The 21,759-nt window shown below is 41.6% G+C and overlaps 1 protein-coding gene across 1 annotated transcript in view; it reads right to left on the reverse strand.

The window, feature by feature from the left end:
• Positions 1 to 6,751: 6,751 nt before the first annotated feature.
• Positions 6,752 to 21,759, reverse strand: part of LOC142648339 (guanine nucleotide-binding protein subunit alpha-11) — a 54,072-nt gene continuing 39,064 nt past the window's right edge. The window contains exon 7 of the mRNA XM_075825441.1: positions 6,752 to 7,514. Within this exon, the coding sequence (XP_075681556.1) occupies positions 7,486 to 7,514 (29 nt within the window). The 3' untranslated portion in view covers positions 6,752 to 7,485. The remainder of the gene's footprint in view (positions 7,515 to 21,759) is intronic.

The following is a 21,759-nucleotide window of genomic DNA, read 5'->3' on the forward strand; positions in this document are numbered from 1 at the left end:
CTAGGACCTTATCTAAGCCTTTTTTAAAGCCATCTACTGTCCCTGCTGTGACCAGCTCCTACGGTAGACTATTCCATAGATTCACAGTTCTCACAGTAAACACAGTTCAACCGTTCTTTTTCCAGACGGAGGGAGTGCCCCCTTGTCTTTTGAGGGGGTTTTACATGCAACAGGATTTCACCATATTTTTTGTATGGGCCATTCATATATTTATATAAGTTAATCATGTCCCCCCTTAGTCATCTTTTTTAAAGGCTAAATAGGTTTAATTCTTTTAATCTTTCCTCATAACTTAGATTCTCCATGCCCCTTATCAGCTTTATTGCTCTTCTTTGTATTTTTCTCCAACTCCAGGGCATCCTTTCTATGAATTGGAGCTCAGAACTGAACTGCATATTTTAGATGAGGCCTCACTATTGCTTTGTAAAGTGGTAATATTATATCCCTGTCCCGTGAGACTATGCCTCTTTTAATACACGACAATATCTTGCTGGCCTTAGAAGCAGCTGTTTGACATTGCATGCTGTTATTTAGTTTACGATTTACAAGTACACCCAGATCCTTCTCAACAAGTGACTCCCCCAGTGTAGCTCCTCCTAGGACATATGATGCATTCCGGTTGTTGGTACCCAGATGCATAACTTTACATTTATCTACATTAAACCTCATTTGCCAAGTGGATGCCCAAACACTTAGGGCTTATTTAGACGAACGTGTAATACGTCCGTGCAACGCGCGTGATTTTCACGCGCCCCGCACGGACCTATGTTAGTCAATGGGGCAGTTCAGACAGTCCGTCATTTTTACGCAGCGTGTGTCCGCTGCGTAAAACTCACGACATGTCCGATATTTGTGCGTTGTTCGCGCATCACGCACCCATTGAAGTCAATGGGTGTGTGAAAATCCCACGCAGCACACGGAAGCACTTCCGTGTGACGCACGTGATTCGCGCAACAGCAGTAAAAAGTATGAGTGAAAACAGAAAAGCACCACGTGCTTTTCTGTTTACAAACATACAAACAGAGGGTCATAATGATGGCGGCTGAGCGAAAATCACGCAGCCACGCATCATACGCTGCTGACACACGGAGCTGTTAAGTCAGTTTTGCACGAGCAAAGCGCCGCGTTTTTTGCGCGCGCAAAAAGCACACGCTCGTGTAAATCCGGCCTTAGTTTGTTTAAATAGGCTTGCAATTCACGAACATCTTCCATAGACTGAACAATACTACATAGCTTGGTGTCATCTGCAAAAATAGAAATAGTGCTGTTATCCCATCCTCTATATATCAGGGGTCTCAAGCACGTGGCCCGCGGGCCGCATGCGGCCCCTGGGGCTGTCATCTGCGGCCCGCGGGACACAGAGCCGCTAGTATCGGCTCTTCTCCGAGACTCTGGAATTCCCTGACATCGCTGTCCACATATGAACAGCGATGTCTGGGGCTTCCCCAGAGCCGGAGTCCCGAGCAGAGCGCTGGTGTCGGCTCTGCTCCGGGACTCTGTGGAATTCCCTGACATCGCTGTCCACATATGAACAGCGATGTCTGGGGCTTCCCCAGAGCCGGAGTCCCGAGCAGAGCGCTGGTGTCGGCTCTGCTCTGGGACTCTGTGGAATTCCCTGACATCGCTGCCCATATATGGACAGTGTGTCAGGGTCTTGCCCAGAGCGGAGCAGAGCGCTGGTGTCGGCTCTGCTCCTGGACTCTGTGGAATTCCCTGACATCGCTGTCCACATATGAACAGCGATGTCTGGGGCTTCCCCAGAGCCGGAGTCCCAAGCAGAGCGCTGGTGTCGGCTCTGCTCCGGGACTCTGTGGAATTCCCTGACATCGCTGTCCACATATGAACAGCGATGTCTGGGGCTTCCCCAGAGCCGGAGTCTCGGGCAGAGCGCTAGTACAGGCTCTGCTCCGTGACTCTGTGGAATTCCCTGACATCGCTGCCCATATATGGACAGTGTGTCAGGGCCTTGCCCAGAGCGGAGCAGAGCGCTGGTGTCGGCTCTGCTCCTGGACTCTGTGGAATTCCCTGACATCGCTGTCCACATATGAACAGCGATGTCTGGGGCTTCCCCAGAGCCGGAGTTCCGGGCAGAGCGCTAGTACAGGCTCTGCTCTGTGACTCTGTGGAATTCCCTGTCATCGCTGCCCATATATGGACAGTGTGTCAGGGTCTTGCCCAGAGCGAAGCAGAGCGCTGGTGTCGGCTATGCTCCTGGACTCTGTGAAATTCCCTGACATCGCTGTCCACATATGAACAGCGATGTCTGGGGCTTCCCCATAGCGGAGTCCCGGGCAGAGCGCTAGTATATGCTCTGCTTCGGGACGCTGCGGAATTCCCCGACATATCTGCCCATATATAGAGCGGAGTCCCGGGCAGAGCGCTATTATCGGCTCTGCTCCGGGACTCTGGGGAAGCCTCTGACATCGCTGTCCATACATCGACAATGATGTCAGGGGCTTCCCCAGAGCAGGAGTCCCAGTGATGTCAGGAGCACAGCTGGAGTCCCAGGAAGAGCCTACTAGCGCTCTGCCTGGGACTCCAGCTCTGGGCAAGCCCCTGACATCACTGGGGCAGCCTCTACAGAGGGCACTGGGGCAGCCTCTACAGAGGGCACTGGGGCAGCCTCTACAGAGGGCACTGGGGCAGCCTCTACAGAGGGCACTTTGGCAGCCTCTACAGAGGGCACTTTGGCAGCCTCTACAGAGGGCACTGTGGTGTTATCTACAAGTGGGTGTGTTACAGTATCTGAAGAGGACACTGGCATTATCTAGGGGTGTGTTGCATTATCTACAGAGGGCACAGTGGCCTTATCTACAGAGGGCACTGTGGCCTTATCTACAGAGGGCACTGTGGCCTTATCTACAGAGGGCACTGTGGCCTTATCTACAGAGGGCACTGTGGCCTTATCTACAGAGGGCACTGTGGCCATATCTACAGAGGGCACTGTGGCCTTATCTACAGAGGGCACTGCGGCAGCATCCACAGAGGGCACTGCGGCACTATCTAAAAAGGGGCTGCCCAATCTTGACATGTGTGCTAACTGAGCCGCCGGACTGCGTTTGGCGACACTTAAACTGGAAAGCTGGATTGTTGAAATAAGCACGTGGAGAAATATCTCAAATTTTAAACCTAGCGGTATTATTATAGTAATGTAGTATTATTATTATAGTAATATAGTGTTATAGTAGTTCAAATAACTAATTGATTAACAATAATTTTCTATTGTATCAAATTTGAAAGTAATGCGGCCCGTCAACTTCCCATTTTTTCTATATGCGGCCCATTTACCCGGCCGAGTTTGAGACCCCTGCTCTATATCATTAATAAATAAGTTGAATAATAGCGGTCCCAGCATGGAACCCTGGGGTACACCATTTATAACCGTTGACCATTCAGAGTAGGAATCATTGACCATAACGGTCCTTGAGCCAATTCTCAATCCAATTACAAACTATACTTTCTAAACCTATAAATATTTTCACCACTTAAAAAAGCTATTCAATTATTTATATGTATACTAACAGCTTATTCCTTTATTTACCCATCACATAAACAGTAGATCCTCCCTTTGCCACCATAGCATCCAGAATACAGCTAGCAGTGATGGATTCTAGCCAGTTTTGGAAATAATATTTGTGTTTGTTAGGGTATGTTCACACGCTGAGAGGCAGTTACGTGTGAAAAGACAGACTGTTAACAGCTGCCTCGTTTCACACGTAAAAGCTCCTCCTCGTAATTTACGAGGCGTCTGAGACGCTCGTAAACCTTGAGCCGTGCTTCATTGATTTCAATGAAGAACGGCTCAAATTACGTGGCAAAGAAGTGCCCTGCACTTCTTTGCCGAGGCAGTAAATTTACGGGTCGTCGTTTGACAGCTGTCAAACGACGACTCGTAAATAACAGGTCGTCTGCACAGTACGTCGGCAAACCCATTCAAATGAATGGGCAGATGTTTGCCGACGTATTGTAGCCATATTTTCAGACGTAAAACGAGGCATAATACGCCTCGTATACGTCTGAAATTTGGCCGTGTGAACATACCCTAAGTGTTATGGCCTAATGTGGGTGTTACAGATTATAACGTCTTATGTAATGCTATGAATAGCGTCTTCTACCTCATTACGTGTGCTCTCAAAAGACAATATATGCTTTGTTGACTGGCACATTGCCCTGTTAGAATCATCCTTTTCAATGCAAGGAATACAATGCTTGGCAAGTAATGCAGGTAGTCATTATAATGTATAGCTACCCAGTAGAATTCAGACATTATGCAGTTTCCGCATGAGGACTAATGTATGCATAGAAATATTACAATATTGCTGCTGGCCTTTACGGGCATAGGCATAGTGAAATCTTTAATGAATGGATTAATTAATCAATCACCTTGTTTTTGTTTTTTTTTGCAAATTAAAAAAATATATATAGTGCTGAAACATACTTTTTTAATATTTTTTATTTTCTTTATGTGATTATGGAGCAGCCATCTTTCCGGAGCAGCTTATATGATCTGTGAACAGCAGTTGCAGAGATTTGTTTTACAGCAGGCACCTGGATATAAGAAAAGGACCTTTTGATTTCTGTGGGAGAGTGTTGTGGGCATGCTTTGTGCAGAGGTCGCTGTGTAAGGAGGAGGCACTTGGCTGTCTGCATTTACTGCCACTGATGTTATCTGCCTCCAGCTTTAGGGTATGTTCACACGCAGTGTTATCAGGCATATTTCAGAGCGTAAACGCCTCGAAATACGCCTTGAAAAACACTAGCGAAAAGACCTTCAAACAGCTTCCCATTGGAATCAATGAAAAATAAGGCGTTTAGTTCAAACGAGGCATATTTTTACACCGCTGTTTTTAAAAAACGGCACATAAAAAGACACCGCGTTAAAAGAAGGAGCATGTCACTTCTTCAGCCGTTTTTGGAGCTGTTTGTCCATTTACACTACAAAAGACGCCTCCAAAAACGTCCCATAAAACGCTTCAAAATCATTTTCTGCTGCAAAAACACCTGGAAATCAGAGGCTGTTTTTCCTTGAAAATAACTCCGTCATTTTCAGACGTTTTTTATTGTACGTGTGAACATATCCTTGTAATAAATTTTTTATCTTTCATTGTAATCCCAATGACTCCCATAGAACATTGCACATGTGCGGCCACATCTCGATTCATTCTCTGCTTTAATGCGAACGCTGACTCATCAGGCTGGATGGGGGTTGAGGGACGCCTGTTCTCAACATAGGTGCGGGTTCCGTGTATATATGACATATGTACCTTAGATGGGAATAACCCTTTAAACAATAGGTCATTTTCTGTTGATACGTTCCCTTTGACAACATTACAACTAAAGCTCTAAAAGACAAATCTTTTGGGGAGATTCAATGTTTCTGTTCTGCAATGATTGAGGGGATCCAAATTTCCATTAGACCAAAGCTTGGTTTGCAATTATTGCTAAGATCCAATGAGGAATGTCGGACAGAAGCAATAATTTCTACATGTAAATGACTATAAGTTTCAGATCTAAAACAAAAAACCATGGCATCAGCATTCCGTGAGCACCAAGACCCCCAAGTGCATTAGCTGCATTCTAATTGAAAACACCATTGGGTGGGATGGGAGGAGTACACGACCAAATTGGAGGCAGCGTTTTGTATTACATTTAGGGGTTGTGACTGCCTCTATTTTTGGTGTTTTTAATTAGAGTAACGCTGGTTCTTAACTACCCTATCGTCATTCTGCAGGCTTAGGCCCAGGAGAATATTGTCTCTTTAGTTTAGGGACCCACTTAAAAGAGGTTGCCTTGTCGTGGAAAGTGGGCTCACACAATTTGATCAAAATGTGTGCTAAGAATCTCAAATTTGTAAGTACAGTAACTGTAGTTTTAATTAAAATAATCTATATCTAGGTTTTGGTAATCTTGGCACTCACAGTTTGCTGTTGCATTGTTTTTTGGGTTTGTATTGTTTGCAGTCACAGCGGACGTGCACCTGCACATTTATGTCATTTTGTTAGGATGTGCTGACCAACTTTGTGCTATATGTTTCAGTTCTATCAGAGCTGACATTATCTTGGCTGCTTACATATTTCGCCTTGTAAATAGTTAACAATACTAGGATGGGAACAAATTTCCTATTCCCATCTCTACAATGAGTTTTTATTGTTTCTTGTAAACCCAGCCTAAGCTGTAAATAGGTGTGACTGATGTATGAATGTAGTTAGTTATCACGTGTTTATGGTTTATGTGGGAGAGAATACAGCTAATGCACTTATTACTGAGACTTCACATGGGTCTGTTGTATTTCATGTCTGGATCTGTCGAGGGTTGGCTCACCATTGTTCTTCAGGTCCATTTATTAGGAATTTACTGTTATATCTAGATATTTTTGTTCTTTATGATTTATATTTATTCCAAATAACTGTTTTACCATTTGATTATCTAATATTTTTGATTGAAATGGAAAGCATCCATTATGTCAAAAGTTTCACTCTGATGACCCCTAGCGCTGTGATTCCTTGTGTAGAATATAATTTGGTTTGGTTGCATTTGCGGTTTGGATTAGCAGTTCTAGGAAATGTGCAATTCTTACATGTTTTCAATTATAGGGCATGCTGCATTTTAGCAAACAATGAAATAAAAAAACTTTTTTTAGATGTCATTTGTTAAACAATATGAACCCCTAAAAATGTACAGTATAGGACACATATATAAAAAAAATCTTTATACAAATGCCTCATATAGGCATATGACAGAACAAAAAGGGTATTAACTTTACAACTGAGACATCTAGTGGTGACACACAGAAAATGAAATATTACGGAAATGTCCCCATTTAAAATATCACAACTGTACCTCTCTTGTGCATAGATCCCTCTCCTGCTGTTTTGTAGTTGCCGGTCAAGCTGCAAAACTGCTTTGAGTAGTAGAAATCCCATCATTTTTTTTAAGTTACAGTGCATTCAGAAAGTATTTAGAGCGACTATTTTTTCTACATTTTGTTACGTTGCAGCCTTACTCTAGGATGGGTAATACTTTTTTTTCTCATCAACACTATTTGATTTCACAAATACTTTCACCAGTACTTTTATCAGGCATCTTTTACAGCATTTATAGTCTCAAGACTTCTTTGGTATGACGCTAAAAGCTTTCGGATTTTCTATTATTCTTCTCTGCAGATTTTCTCAAGCTTTGTCAGGTCAGATAGGGAGTCAATGCACACCTGAGTTTAGGTCTCTCCAGAGATGTTCAATCGGGTTAGAGGCCAGGCACTAGCTAAGACGTTCATAAACTTGTCCTGAAGCATCTCCTTCGTTGTCTTGGCTTTGTGTTTAGAGTCATTGTACTGTTTAAAGGTCACCGTTCTGTGGTCCAGATTGCTCAGGAGCAGATTGTCATCAAGGATCTCTCTGCTCTTCGATCCGTCCATCTTTCCTTCGATCCTTACTAGTCTCCCAGTTCCTGCCACTGAAATATCCCCATAGCTGTTATGGCCATGCTTCACCATGGGGAACTGGTAGAGTGTTGTACTGTAAAAAAGACACAGGTCCATCAAGTCCAACCTATAATCCTACTGTCTATATCCCAGAATAGAATTCCTACTACTAATATGTATAATAGGTAAACCATTGAATCTCTTAAATTAGAGACTTATATATGAGTGTGAGTCAGACCATAATGATGGAGGGTATGAAGTGTGGATATACACACTTTTTCCCTCTCTATGTGGCCCATTAATCAAGATTTGGCAATATGTATACTATTGGCCCTACCATCCTAGATGAATAATTTTTATTTCCATCATACAGTCTTTAGTGACCTACAACCAGCACCACATCTGGCACTACTATTAAAGTGAAACCGTATAGTTATCACCAATTTCACTGTCCTTATAGCTATATCTTATGAGTGTCTCTCTTCACGATCAGGGATGCGCTTTTTGACATTCCTTGACATCATGATAGCTAATTGATTTGGCAATATACTTACCACGATTAGCTCAACGTTCAGTCTCTTTTGCTGTTTATTCTCTAAGTGCAATGTCATGCGCAGACACTCCAATACCTATTCCTTCTGACAGCCGCTTTTGATGCTATACGCATGCGTCATTCGGCTATTGTGATTGGCCGTGAGTCCCACCCTCTGATTGGATGGCATGCACGTCCATCACAGAGACTGTGGGTGTGACGCTTTCTAGGCATCTTCATTGGCCCGGGCCACACCACACCCCCACGTACATCATCTCCGAGGTTTTAAAGAGAAGGAAATTTAGTGCACGCTATCATTAGCCCCATTATACTCCTGAGGACGCTACGTTCGTACTGAAACATGACGAGGGGGCTTCTGTGCTAATTTTAATTCAGAGTTGGGCCAGCAATGATACTGTAAGGCTGGGTTCACACGACCTATTTTCAGACGTAAACGAGGCGTATTTTGCCTCGTTTTACGTCTGAAAATAGGGCTACAATACGTCGGCAAACATCTGCCCATTCATTTGAATAGGTTTGCCGACGTACTGTGCAGACAACCTGTCATTTACACGTCGTCGTTTGACAGCTGTCAAACGACGACGCGTAAAATGACTGCCTCGGCAAAGAAGTGCAGGACACTTCTTTGCAACGTAATTTGAGCCGTTCTTCATTGAAGTCAATGAAGAACAGCTAAAGATTTACGAGCGTCAAAGACGCCTCGCATAATGCGAGGAGGAGCTTTTACGTCTGAAACGATGCAGCAGTTTTCTCCTGAAAACAGTCTGTCTTTTCAGACGTAAAAGCAAGCTAGCGTGTGCACATACCCTTAGAGTCCACGGCATAACGTACGACTGCCGCTGGTCAGTCACACCAGTGCTTAGGTGCTTTTTGTTGCCCGCCAGCTATCAGGGTCATCCCTATTTTTTGCAAAACAGTAGAAACCCATCAAAAGTGACCCCATTTGGGAAACTATACCCCTTAAGGAATCTATCTAGGGGTATAGTGAGCATTTAGACCCCACAGGTCTTTTGCAGAATTTATTAGAATTAGGCCGTGAAAATGAATATGTTTTTCCCACAATAATGTTGCATTTTTACAAAGGATAAAGGAGGAAAAGCACCTCAACATTTGTACAGCAAATATCCCCGATTACGGCAATATCCCACGTGGTCATAAATGTTTTTTTATTAGAAATTAATTAACCCTTTCAGGACTGATCATTAGTTTGCTTTCTCATATTAGTTTTTCCCTTCCGGCTTTCCAAGAGCCATAACTTCTTTTATTTTTCCGTCAGTAGAGTGGTGTGAGGGCTTATTTCTTGCGGGAGGAGTTGTAGTTTCTAGTGACTCCATTTAAAGTACCATTTAATGTACTGGGAAAATGGAAATTAAGTTCTTTGCAGTCTGAAATTGGAAAAAGCTGCGATTCCTCCACAGTTTTTTGGGTTTCGCTTTTATGGCTTTCACCGTGCGGTAAAAACGACAATTTAAATTTTTTCTGAGACTTAATACGATTAATACCAAATTTATACAGTTTTCTTTATATTTTACTACTTTTACAAAGTAAAAACTATTTGTTAAAAAAAACAACGTTTTGTTTTGCCACATTCCGAGAGCCATAACTTTTTTTATTTTTTGGTTGAGTGGCGTGAGGGCTTATTTTTTGCGGGACGAGCTGTAGTTTTTATTGGTACAATTTTTTGGTACATACGACTTTTTAATCACTTTTTATTAAAAAACATTTTTTTAAAAGGTGACCAATAAACCGTGATTTTGGCGTTTTAAATTCTTTATTTTTTTACGGCGTTCATCGTGCAAGTTAAATAATGGTATATTGTAACAATTCTGACTTTTACGGATGCAGCGATACCAATTTTGGCACAGCTGACACCTGCAGCATATGGAGTGGGCTCAGCGCATGAGTCCACTCCATATATAACCCCCTGCACCACGACATGCTATTAAGTCGTGGTGAGCGAAGGGATTAGGTTGTGCGCAAAGTCGTGGTGCGCGAAGGTGCGCGAGTGAAAATTGCAATTTTCTGCTGATATGCCATTTTAATGCACAATATGTTGTGCCCAGTTTGTGCCACTAAAGACAAATACCTCTACAATTTTAAGCGGGTTGTCCCGGGGATAAAATGTCATGTATGTGGACGTAAGCTGTTGTTTGAACACGCTGTAGGGCTCAGAAGCAAGGGAGTGCCATTTGGCTTTTTGCTTGGTAATAGTTCTGTTTGGGGTTTTGCTGGTATTTCAGTTTATAATGTGGGGGCATATGTAAGCTGGGCAGAGTACATCAGGGCATAATAAGAGGGTATAATAATGCGGTAAATAAATGATAATTCATAGATATGTGGCCAGTGTTGCACTGATTAATGGCACCCGATCTTATCCGCTTTTGGAACGCTCTGCACAGTTTTTGTCGCTATATTCTGAGACCCCGAAATTTTTTATTTTTTCAGCACTGGAGCTGAGTGAGGGCTTATTTGTTGCGGGACAATCTGTAGTTTTCATTGTTACCATTTTGGGGTACATGGGATTTTTTGATCACCTTTTATTCGATTTTTTGGCAAGCAAGGTGTCAAAAAAAAAAATTCTGACAATGTTTTTTGTCCTTTTTTTTTCAGTGTTCACCGTTCATTTTTTTATTAAAAAATCATACATTTTATTATCGATCACGTGTTGTCCAAGATACATGTCCAATAATGTTCTAATTTTAATAGCAATATCCTGTATTGGATTCTTATACAATTGTTTGTATACCCTGTATTGTATTGTTCTGAAGGAGAATTATTTCCAGTTTCAGGATTCATTTTTCTTGCAAATACAGGGTACAGCAATGGGGTCCAATGTGCCCCCCATATGTAAATTGCTATATGGCCAACATTGAAGAGGATTCCAATTATCCTAACAATTTGTTTCAAACCGATTCGTTGTCTGGAAGAGGTATATCGATGATGTTTTTTGCATATGGTGGGGCTCATTGGACTCCCTTCTTGCCTTTCACACTTATCTTAATAGTGTCTGACCGGAGCTGCAGTTCACAGTACACCATGACGCATTAAAAATAGATTTTTTTCGGATACAGCTGTCATTAACGATGACAATGGGTCTTTCTCTATAGATTTATTTGTGAAACCAACAGATAGAATCAACTTGTTACATTTTAAGAGCTGTCATCCTTCAGCTACTAAGAAATCTCTTCCTATTTCGCAGTTTCAACGCATTGACCTTATAGTTATGGCTAATGACACCAAAATATTAAGTTTTGATGAAATTTATGAAAAATTAAGAACCAGAGGATATCCACAGAAGGTTTTAGAAGAATGTAGGCGTCCCAGAGATGTTAGATCCATAAAGAGCAATGTGAGGATACCTTTTGTTCATTCTTTTCATCCTTTTGCTTATAAAATATACAAAATGATTCGCCAACATTGGCCTATTCTACAGAAAGGTTATCCCACGGTAGAAGCCTTAAGACAACCCTTCTTACCTTGCTTTCGACTTCTTCAAAACTTACGAGACAAATTAGTGCGTGCGGATGAGGGCTCTAAAACTGATATCTCGCCAACAATTCTTGAAATCCCAAGAAATGGGCACTTTCCCGTGCTTACACTGTGCACAATGCACAAATGTTGTAAAGGGTGAGAAGGTGTTTCACCCACCTTCAGGGAAAGGGTATCCCATTAAAGGTTACTTCACATGTGATTCCACCTACGTGGTTTATGTTGTGAAGTGCCCTTGCGGTCTCGTGTAGACTACCCATATACGGGACCGCATTTGACAACACAAATCAACTATCAGATGTAAAAACTTGTTGCTACCATTGCCTCAAAATTTTCATAAATTTGGTCACAATGTATCCCAATTCAAATTCCAAATATTGGAACAAGTAACTGTTCCTAGGAGAGGTGGCGACCACAGGAAGAAATGTAAATTGAGAGAAGACTTTTGGATCCATACAATGTAGTCTTTAGAACCCAGAGGTTTAAATAGAGAATATGATCTACATAGCTTTATCTAAATGGTGTTGATCTTGGTTCTGTGAACTGCAGCTCCTACAGAGTTCATAACTTTTATAACGGTCATTTTGATGGATTAACCGATTAATGGATTGATCATAAATATTTTGTATGACATATCTGCTGTTCTGTAATATGATGCCTTTTTTATATATTCAACAGGCACACTAAGGACTTTTTTTTACAATAAATCTGGGAGGATGCCCACATCATCTTGCCACACTGTCTGGAACGTCAATAATTTTGTCTTATTACATTTAGAATGTTAGTGTTAGCTACGTATCTACATCTTGTTTCATCACGTGACCTACCAGGCACAGTTGTCCTATATATCTATCCATGCCTCCCTTTGACATGATGAGTCCACGTCATGACGCTGCATGTCAGCAACGTCAAGGATCACATTAGGTGAAATATCCTTAAATACACTTAAAACATCTTGACTTGGCGCCATTTACTACAGCAACGGATGTTGCGTAAGAGAGCGATACACAGTCTTAGGCCTTATTCACACGAACGTGTGAGTTTTGCATGCGCAAAAAAACGCAGCGCGTTGCAGTTCCGTGTGTCATCAGTGAATGGTGCGTGGCTGCGTGATTTTCACGCATATGCCAATCTTATGACACGCGGTTTTGATGTTTAGAAAAAGAAATGAAGGAAGTGCTTTTATTTTTTCCTTCATTTCTTTATCTACTGTTGCGCGAATCACGCTCGACACACAGAGGTGCTTCAGTGTGCCGTGCGCGATTTTCACGCACCCATTGACTTCAATGGGTGCGTGATGCGCGAAAAACGGCCAAGTATAGGACATGTCGTGAGTTTTACGCAGCGGATATACGCTGCGTGAAAATCACGGACTGTCTGAACAGCCCCATTGCCTAACATAGGTCCGTGCGACGTGCGTGATTTTCACGCGCGTATCACGGACGTTAAACACGTTCGTGTGAATAAGGCCTTACATGTTTGTTTTGTACACTTTGTTCCCGAGCAATCCGGTAAGATGTTTTTCTTTTCTTTGTAACATATATTGTGGGACATCTTTCGTGACTAAATTTCTCCATTGTTTGCATGTATATGTAACTTTACTTTATGAATTTTGAGAGAATTTAGTTTGGCCATTACTCTTGATATAGTGAGGATATATATCACAGTTATTACTGTCAGCATACTACTATTGTATATAACTTAAGCATTTCATATATATGTATTATATAGTAAGACTATTGTTAACGTATTATGGTGATATTTACCTGAATATACTCGATCCTTGTTTTTGCCTAAATAGTCCTCATATTATGCTTATCTGTCTTTTCACTTGATATTATGGATGTGACTGTACTATTATATTCTTTTTGCTTTGTATAGAATTATCTGATGAAGGCCTATGTGGGCCGGAAACATTTATAATAAGTGGATTGCAAAATAAAATATTCTTATTATTTCACCGCAAACTTGAGTGCCGAGTTCTTGTTCATTTACCATATTTGGAGAGCCGTAAGTTTTTTATTCTTCAGTCAAAAAAGCTGTGTAAGGACTTGTTTTTTGCAGGACGGGTGTTAGTTTTTATTGGTACTATTTTGGGGTACGTGCGACTTTTTTATTTTTTTTTATTCCATATTTTGACAGGGGTAGTGACCAAAAAAATTGTTCTTCTGGCATTGTTTTTTAATTATTTTTTTTGCGGTGCTCACCATGCGGGAAAAATAATATAATATTTTTATAGTTTGGGTCGTTACAATCGCGGTGATATCAAATAAGTGCACTTTTTTTAGCAGTTTTATTTTTTTCCTATAATAAAAGACTTATTGGAAAAAAAGCATTTTTTGTTTTTGGAACTTATATCTTATTTTTACACTTTTATAAAACATTTCTATGAACTTTTTTTTAAACTTTTTACTTTCTTTACTTGAAGACCTGCAGCACTGATAGCTGCTATAATACATTACACTACCTAGGTCATAAACGGTCAGTGTAACGCTGAGAGTCACACTGCCAGGAAGCGTATGAGGACCAGCTGGACGCTGCGGGCATAAACGCCGCGAAATACGCTTTCTCTGCCTCCCATTGAAGTCAATGGGAGGTCAGAGGCGGAAACGCCGGAAGATAGGGCATGTCGCTTCTTTCTCCCGCGAGCCGGTTTTACTGCTCGGTTTTACCGCCCCCGCCTCCCATTGAAATCGACGGGAGGCATTTTCGGGCCGTTTTTGACAAGCTTTTTGGCGCGGTTTCCGCGTCAAAAAACTCGTCAAAATACTCCGTGTGAACGTAGCCTTAAGATTTTGCAGTTCAACTGAGAATTCACGATGCTATCGATTAAGTACAATTCTCCAACTTTTAGCACTCAGGATTCCCCCTAGAAGTACTTAACCACCGCCGTACTTCACTGTGGGAGCCATGCACTTCTCACCGTACTTCTCCCCCTTGTGATGCCATCAATTTCGACCAGGTTCACGTGGCGTTTTTTGCATGGATTCTGACACTTCGCCAGCTGACCAATCTTAGCACGGAACGAGCACCACAATACACTCATTGGGCGCTGTTTTGTGCACAAGAAAGCGCCTAAAACAGCTTGCATTTTAAAATCAGCCTGGAAAACAGGCTGATTTTGAAAGATTCAGCAACAGTTTTTTCATCCACACCTGAATAGTGTGAACAGACCCTTAGGATGCCATCTGATCCAATAAGGGTATGTGCACACACACTAATTACGTCCGTAATTGACGGACGTATTTCGGCCTAGCATCATACTTATGTATTACATGATTATGTACATGATGTACATGATTACAGTACGGGACAGTTGTCCTGCAGAGAGGCAGGGACTCCTAGCATCGTATATAACTATGATGCTAGGAGCCCGGCTCCCTGCAGTGTGTTCGGTCCGGGACTTTCGGCCGAAATACGTCCGTCAATTACGGACGTAATTAGTGTGTGTGCACATACCCTAAAGATTAACTTTTGTCTCATCAGACCAGAGTATGGATTCTTAAAAGTCTTGACCTTTAACACTATGGGCCTTTGAAAAAGCTAAATGGCTCTCTTGTGCTAGCAGTGTCTTCCTGCGTGGATAACCACACATTCCATTTCTGTGCAGGATGTGTCTTACTGTGTGTGATGAAACCGTCACTCCAGTTCAGCGCTGGCAAAAGCTGTGACAAGCCAAGCAAGCTTTCTTATGCTGTGGCATAAACATAATAGTCGGCAGTCTTCCGCCTGACGAAAATGTGATCAGCCAGGTTGGAAAAGGTCATCCATAGTATGCCGAAACGACTTGTGTATGGCATGAACAACCAAATTTGGTCGATTTGTGCCATTGTGCGCAAGTCACAGAAGGTCATTTTTTTTATAAAACGGAGTACCTGATCGGCCAATTCTGTCTTTTATGTTGATGGTGGGATTGTTGGTATGAACCCTTCCACGGACAATTAGTCGGCCACATTACGGCCGATCACTAACTTGGCCAGCTTTAGCAGTGGCTCCACCTTGGATGACAACCATACATTCTACTTCTATGTAGGTTACATTTTACTGTATGCCATAAAACAAACACTCCAAGTTTGGCTTTCCATAGCTGTGTCAGCTCTGAGGCATTTGCTTGGCGATTCTCCTGCATGTTTCTCAGCAAAACTCACCACGGCAATGGCACGGAGCTTGTCATAAGACCATCTGTTTTAAAAGGGTAACTAAACTTTTAAAAAACGTTAGCGAGCGCTTCTGCAGGTTCATTTTATCGATCGGTGGGTGTCTCAGTGCTCGGACCCCCACCGATCAAAACTTCTGGCATGTCACTATGACAGGTCAAACATTTTTTTTTAAAGTTTGGCACTTTAAGTTTCTGTAGTAGGCTCTGTGCATATCACATTATTGGCCTACTTATAAACTGGAAAAAGGCCCTGACCTATACGTTTAACAAAGGCTGTGACGGATACCTTAACAGAGGCATGCGCTACCAGAGTTTAATGGTATATGTTAAATGTATATGTCATGAACTCTTATGACCCTGCTCATGACATATGATAAATGGATACCATTACAGTCTATGGGTGACTGATGCCACTATTGGGAATCACTAACACATACGTTGTCCATAGACTATAATGGTATCAGTTTCACGTATATGTCCTGAAAGGCCATTGAAAAGCCCATAACGTATACTTATATACTGGTATAAATGTATACCAGTGATGTATGCCATTCAGTGGCACATCATTCTTAGGTTTCCATGTCAAAAAAAATGTATACCGTGCGGTATACTTTTTGATGCAGAGTCCCTCTGGGTGAAAAAGCATTTACTATGCTATTCCATCCTCCCAAAAAACAAAAAGAACGATATACCGACCCAACAGAGGTCAAAAGGAATTTCTCTTGGCGTCCGTCAGGCTAATGGAGACCTATTGACACGTTTAGCGTGTACGTCAGGAGCTTTCCTAGCCTACCCACTATTTCCGTGTGCACTCCGTGTTTCCGTTTCCGAGCATGGTACTGTCCAGGGTGCTGAAAGAGTTAATGGGCTGCACTGATCGGCGGTAACTCTTTCAGCACCCTGGACAGTGACTAGCGCTGAAGAATGACCATGCTCGGCTCTCGCAAAATACTATTTTAATTAAATAAAAAAATAATTTCATACTTACCCAGAACTCCCTGCATTTTCCTCCTGTCCGGCCTCCTGGGATGACGTTTCATCCCATGTCACCGCTGCAGCCAAACACAGGCTGTAGTGGCGGTCACACAAGACTGGATGACGTCAGAAGTCCGGCCTCCAGGGATGACGCTTCATCCCACGTGACCACCTCTGCAGCCAATCACAGGCTGCAGCGGCCACATGGACTGCCGCGTCATACAGCAAGGACGGACTGGAGTTAGAAGAGGGACTCGTTACTAAGAGAACGACCGGGGTACGTACGAACTGCTTTTTATTTTATTTTTATCAGCAGCCTCTTCTCTCTATCAGTGATGGATAGAGAGAAGTGGCTGCCGATTAGTGTAATATATCTGTAATGTACTTCTGCCCGCCCTTTGCTAGGCAACGGCTCAGTCACACACGGATGGCACACTGATGCCCTCCGTGTGATTTCAGTTTTTTTGACAGCCCCATTGACTTGCATGGGCCTCACGGCCACGAAATCTCGGACCAAAGTAGGACATGCTCTACTTTTGTCGGAACGGAGCAACGGGACCGTCCAAAAAAAAACCTGAAGTGTGTACGGCTCATTGAAATGAATGGGTCAGGGTGTTAGCCGTCAGAAAAATGGCTAGCACCCTGAAGGAAAAAACTGAAGTGTGCACTGCATTTACATGAGCTGTTTGTGTTGGGGAAACCACAAAACACACAAAAGAAAAAAAAAAAACATGGCATAAATGCACGCCTGTAAAAAAAAAAACAACAAAAAAACAAAACCATCACAACAGGCTATTAGTTGCTGGTTTTACATCCCCATTGAATGTAATAGGGAAATCCCATAACGAAAATGCATCATTAATTGACATGCTTGGGATTTAAAATTCGCACCGCAGGTCAATATATAAATGTTTTCGCTGTGATTTTTTCCTGCAGCGTTGGGATGAAATTTTTCTAAATCACATTCACTTTGCTGCTACTGTAAACGCTGCACACGCGAGCGCTTCGTTTTAGCGATTGGTGACTTCACTATAACATGTCAGAAGTTTGTTGAACGTTTAGTTACCCTTTAAGCCAAAACCAGAAATGCATCCAAGAGAGCAGGCCTTAGGTGTCTAAACTGCTGAAATCTCATTCATTTCCGTAGAAAAACAGCTTCCCTGGCAAAAGAAAACTAGAGTAGATTGTGGTCAATGACTGGGTGCGTGAAACCAAGGCTCTTCATTCTCCAATTGTAAAATAGAGGCCATCAATTGTAATGCATTTAGAAAAGCAAAACATTATTAGCGGCTTAGCATATGGCCAAACTTTAAACCTAAAACTTATCACATCTTCTTCTGTATATTGATTGCTAGCACATATAAGTAGCTTATAGAACTGCTGGGGGCAGAATTTCTTCACAAATGCTACAACAAAGGGTAAGCTCACACGGCTTATTTTCGGCCATTTTTCAGGCCGTAAACAGACAAAAATAAATCTGAAGCAGAACGACTCCAAACATCTGCCCATTGCGTTCAATGGGCAAAACAGCGTTCTGTTCCGACATGGCATTTTTTTTTTTACACACCGGTTTTGAAAAATGGACGCACAAAAAAAAAACACCCGCGAAAAAGTGCATGTCACTTCTTGAGCCGTTTTTCATGGACTATAGAAAAACAGCTTAAAAAAAAAAAAGCAGTGAAAAACAAGTTGCTTAAAAAACAGCTGAAAATCTGGAGCGGTTTTACTTTGAAAACAGCTCGGTATTTTCAGGCGTTTTTTTTTTTATTAAGCGTGTGAACATACCCCAACACTTTGTATTCTACCACAGGGCAGCGCCTAAAATATTTGGTGTGTGGGTCTTCAGAATGCCTATTGGCACTTTGCTTACAAGGCAAATGCCCGAGTTGGCCAACCTTCTACCCCCCCCCCCCCCCAGACCCACCTTATGTCAGAGGTGTACAATCTGTATTAAAAAGGAATTCTAGGCACACTGAAGAGAGCAGTTCCTGAATATATAACTTCTTTTCTTTTTCATGCTGAGAACTGCTTTTCTCCTGAGTAAAATACTGTGCAAGTTGCTGTAATGGAACATGGAGGCGAGCCATCACTGTGCTCCCTTTTCAGACTACGGTTTCAGAAAAAATTATTTAAAAAGGGTTCTCTGCTTTGGCCAATCCCTGCTTGACTGCTGTGTCTTTTAACATTAGATCAATTTGTCTTGATGAAACCCCACAGTGATCAGCTGTAATCGGTCAGGAAATTTGGCAGTGTTCAGTTTCCATCTAGCGCCACCACAGGCGATATTAAGTATTACATCTGAGTAATGCAGGAAAGGACAGGTATTCCAGAGTGACACTCTTTGTAACCACTCTCCCGTGGCCCAGAGATGAGGATCCTGTAAAGAGGACCCCTGTTTACACAGAATTACATAATATGGTGTATGGAAATGGGTTTTCTAATGGGTGAATACAGTTACCGTTAATCAGAACCCCCATCATGTGTGACTAGGCACAACAACTGGGAAACAATACTGTCTATAGCTGGGTGTCTCTGGTTTGGCTGATAATCCATGTGTTGGGGGGGGCATTAGAGATACAATTTCTTTTCTTGAGGATAGCCATTTTGCATGGTCTACCAGTTTTGCTTAAAATATGCCTTTTATTTTTATATGGTTTTAAAAAAAAAAAAAAAAAAAAAAAAGAAGAAAACCTCACACAACACTATTGGAATAAATAGATTCCGAATTTCAAACAATTTATTTTAAAGGAGCACAGTATGAAAATCAAATTCCAGTGTGCATCTGAGCAATAGGGGAGAACAAGGGACACAAGCCAAAGCATTTAGGAAAGAGAAAACAAGGTGGTGGGGGGGAAAATAATTAGTTTTATCAAGTGGCTAACAAAGAAAATCTGAATGCGTTAGTTTACACAAGCTGCAAAATTCAATTGTTTAATACGCAAAAGTAATACATTTGTGAAAGTTCATGCCCAGAAGTCTTTTGTCTAGTTTTGTAGGTTACGGAACGCCAAAATTAAGTGTGGAGGTTCTGACCATCTTTAAATGGAAACCGCATCCATTCTGTTGCAGATTTAACAAGTGACCCGTATCACATATTTATACTGCACAAACCCCAAGACTGCACCCTGGGTTGAATTGACTAGTCAGCCTCGGTACCCCTAGGTTACCTGCAACAGCACTCCACTAATAGTTTCCATAATGTAACTTATTTTATTCAGAGACGGCCCAAACTTCTCCATATGGAAGACCCCTACCTTCCACAAACTATCAGCCCAGAAACATAGAATTTAGGTCCAGATAGGTGAAGAAAAATGGTCTCCACAGATATTTCCACAACTTTAACAAAAATCTTAACAGTTTAAACCAAGCCCCCCCCCCCCCAAAAGGGGGAAAAATAAAAAGCCCAGCCAGAACCAAATTAAGATCTAACAAGATATCTCAGTAGGGATATAGGCTAGAGTGGTCGCCTTTAGGATCGGAAAGTCAGCTTAAATAGGGGTTGCATGAATAGGCCGCTAAAGCACAATAGGAAAGTTGGAATTTCGATAAGGAGGAATATTTAGGGGCATATACAGAAGCCCTCATTGACCTCTTTCATTCTCACACATCTTGTAACATGGATTCACAATAACAATTTGAATTAATACAAGTATTATTACATCACATTCCTTAACATAGCAGAGCAGCAATACATTTACCAGTGTTTGTGCCTTCCAAAACATAAAAGTTGATTTTTTTTAAAAAGACACAAAACGCAAAAAAAATAAAAAAAAATAAATATGAACTTTACGTTGGGTGGTAAAGCCCAGGATTACCACAACTTTGGCACTTTACTGAAGTAAAAAGATAGAAGAGCAAAATAAAAAAAGTTAGGAGTGAGGGAATCTATGTAAATAGCAGATGAAGAGCCAGGAAAATAAAAACATTCCATAGAAGCTTTGCCTTTCAGCATTTGAACCGAATACAACAGACACCACTCCCGTGCACAAACAGCGATGAAGACTGGGTACTGTATTTATTAATTTTATAATTTCTTTACACAGTGCAACATGAAACCGCAATGTGGGGGAAGGGAGGGGGGGCATTTCACAATTACAAGTGCATATTAAAAAAACACACGCACACACACATATTTATATATAATGTACATCATATAAAACAGCTGCGAAACAGAAAACTTATAAGACAAAATGTGATGTCAAAAGCCCAAACAGTGCAAATGGGCAGAGAGGCAAGTTCTAAAAATACTTTAAAAAACTTGTGAACATAGTGATCAAAATTGGAGACATTGTTAGTGTTTCAACATTACCATGTCCCTAACCCTTAACAGGGAGCAAGAATTAAAGCGTGACGGCTTCACAGCAAAACTGATCACAATGTATCATTGGCCACAAAATACACGTTAAAAGATTCTCGAAAATGGATAAATACAGAATACTGTAAATTGTCTGGAAGGAATGGCTTCAAAATAACACCGAAAAAAGAAAGGACATTACAGGCATAAAATAAATGGGCAAGGACATCTAGTCTTCTGCTTTTAGACTCTTCTGGATATAAAAGCTCAGATCAAAAGTACGAGAACGATGGTAACCCTAAGTATATTGTATCTAAATGGGTACTGGCTGTGCTCCAGGAAGGGAGTGGTACCACAGCCTAAGGGTAGATGCCTTAGATCGGTGATCTCCAATTTGTAGCTTTACAACAGCAGGAGAGCCACAATTTCGCAGTATGCACAATAACTGGAGCCACAGATTGGAGACCACCTCTTTAGATGTTAATCGGCACAGAACAGAAATGCAGAAGGTTGACTGGTACAAAGATTTCATAATACTGGCTATCCAAATGAACACCTAATTGGGCAGTCACACTGAACTTTCTGAAATACTGAGCAATACAGAACAGCAAAAGAAAACTAGACTTCATAAGTACTATACTGTATGGTAGATACCAGTTTTGACATGGGAACATATTTTAGAGCAGAACTGGCATCACCTGCCCTTTAAGTGTTAAACACAAAGTGACACTTCTAGGGAATACGACTTTCCAATTATATTCATAAGGCACATTAAAACCTTGCAGAAAGCAATAATGTAGTTGAGAAATTGCAGAACAGTCTCTTGACCAAATTCAGCAGCAAATCATCAACTTATTAGAGAAAGGTCA

Source organism: Rhinoderma darwinii, chromosome 1, assembly GCF_050947455.1.
Source record: "Rhinoderma darwinii isolate aRhiDar2 chromosome 1, aRhiDar2.hap1, whole genome shotgun sequence".
Classification (NCBI taxonomy): Eukaryota; Metazoa; Chordata; class Amphibia; order Anura; family Rhinodermatidae; genus Rhinoderma; species Rhinoderma darwinii.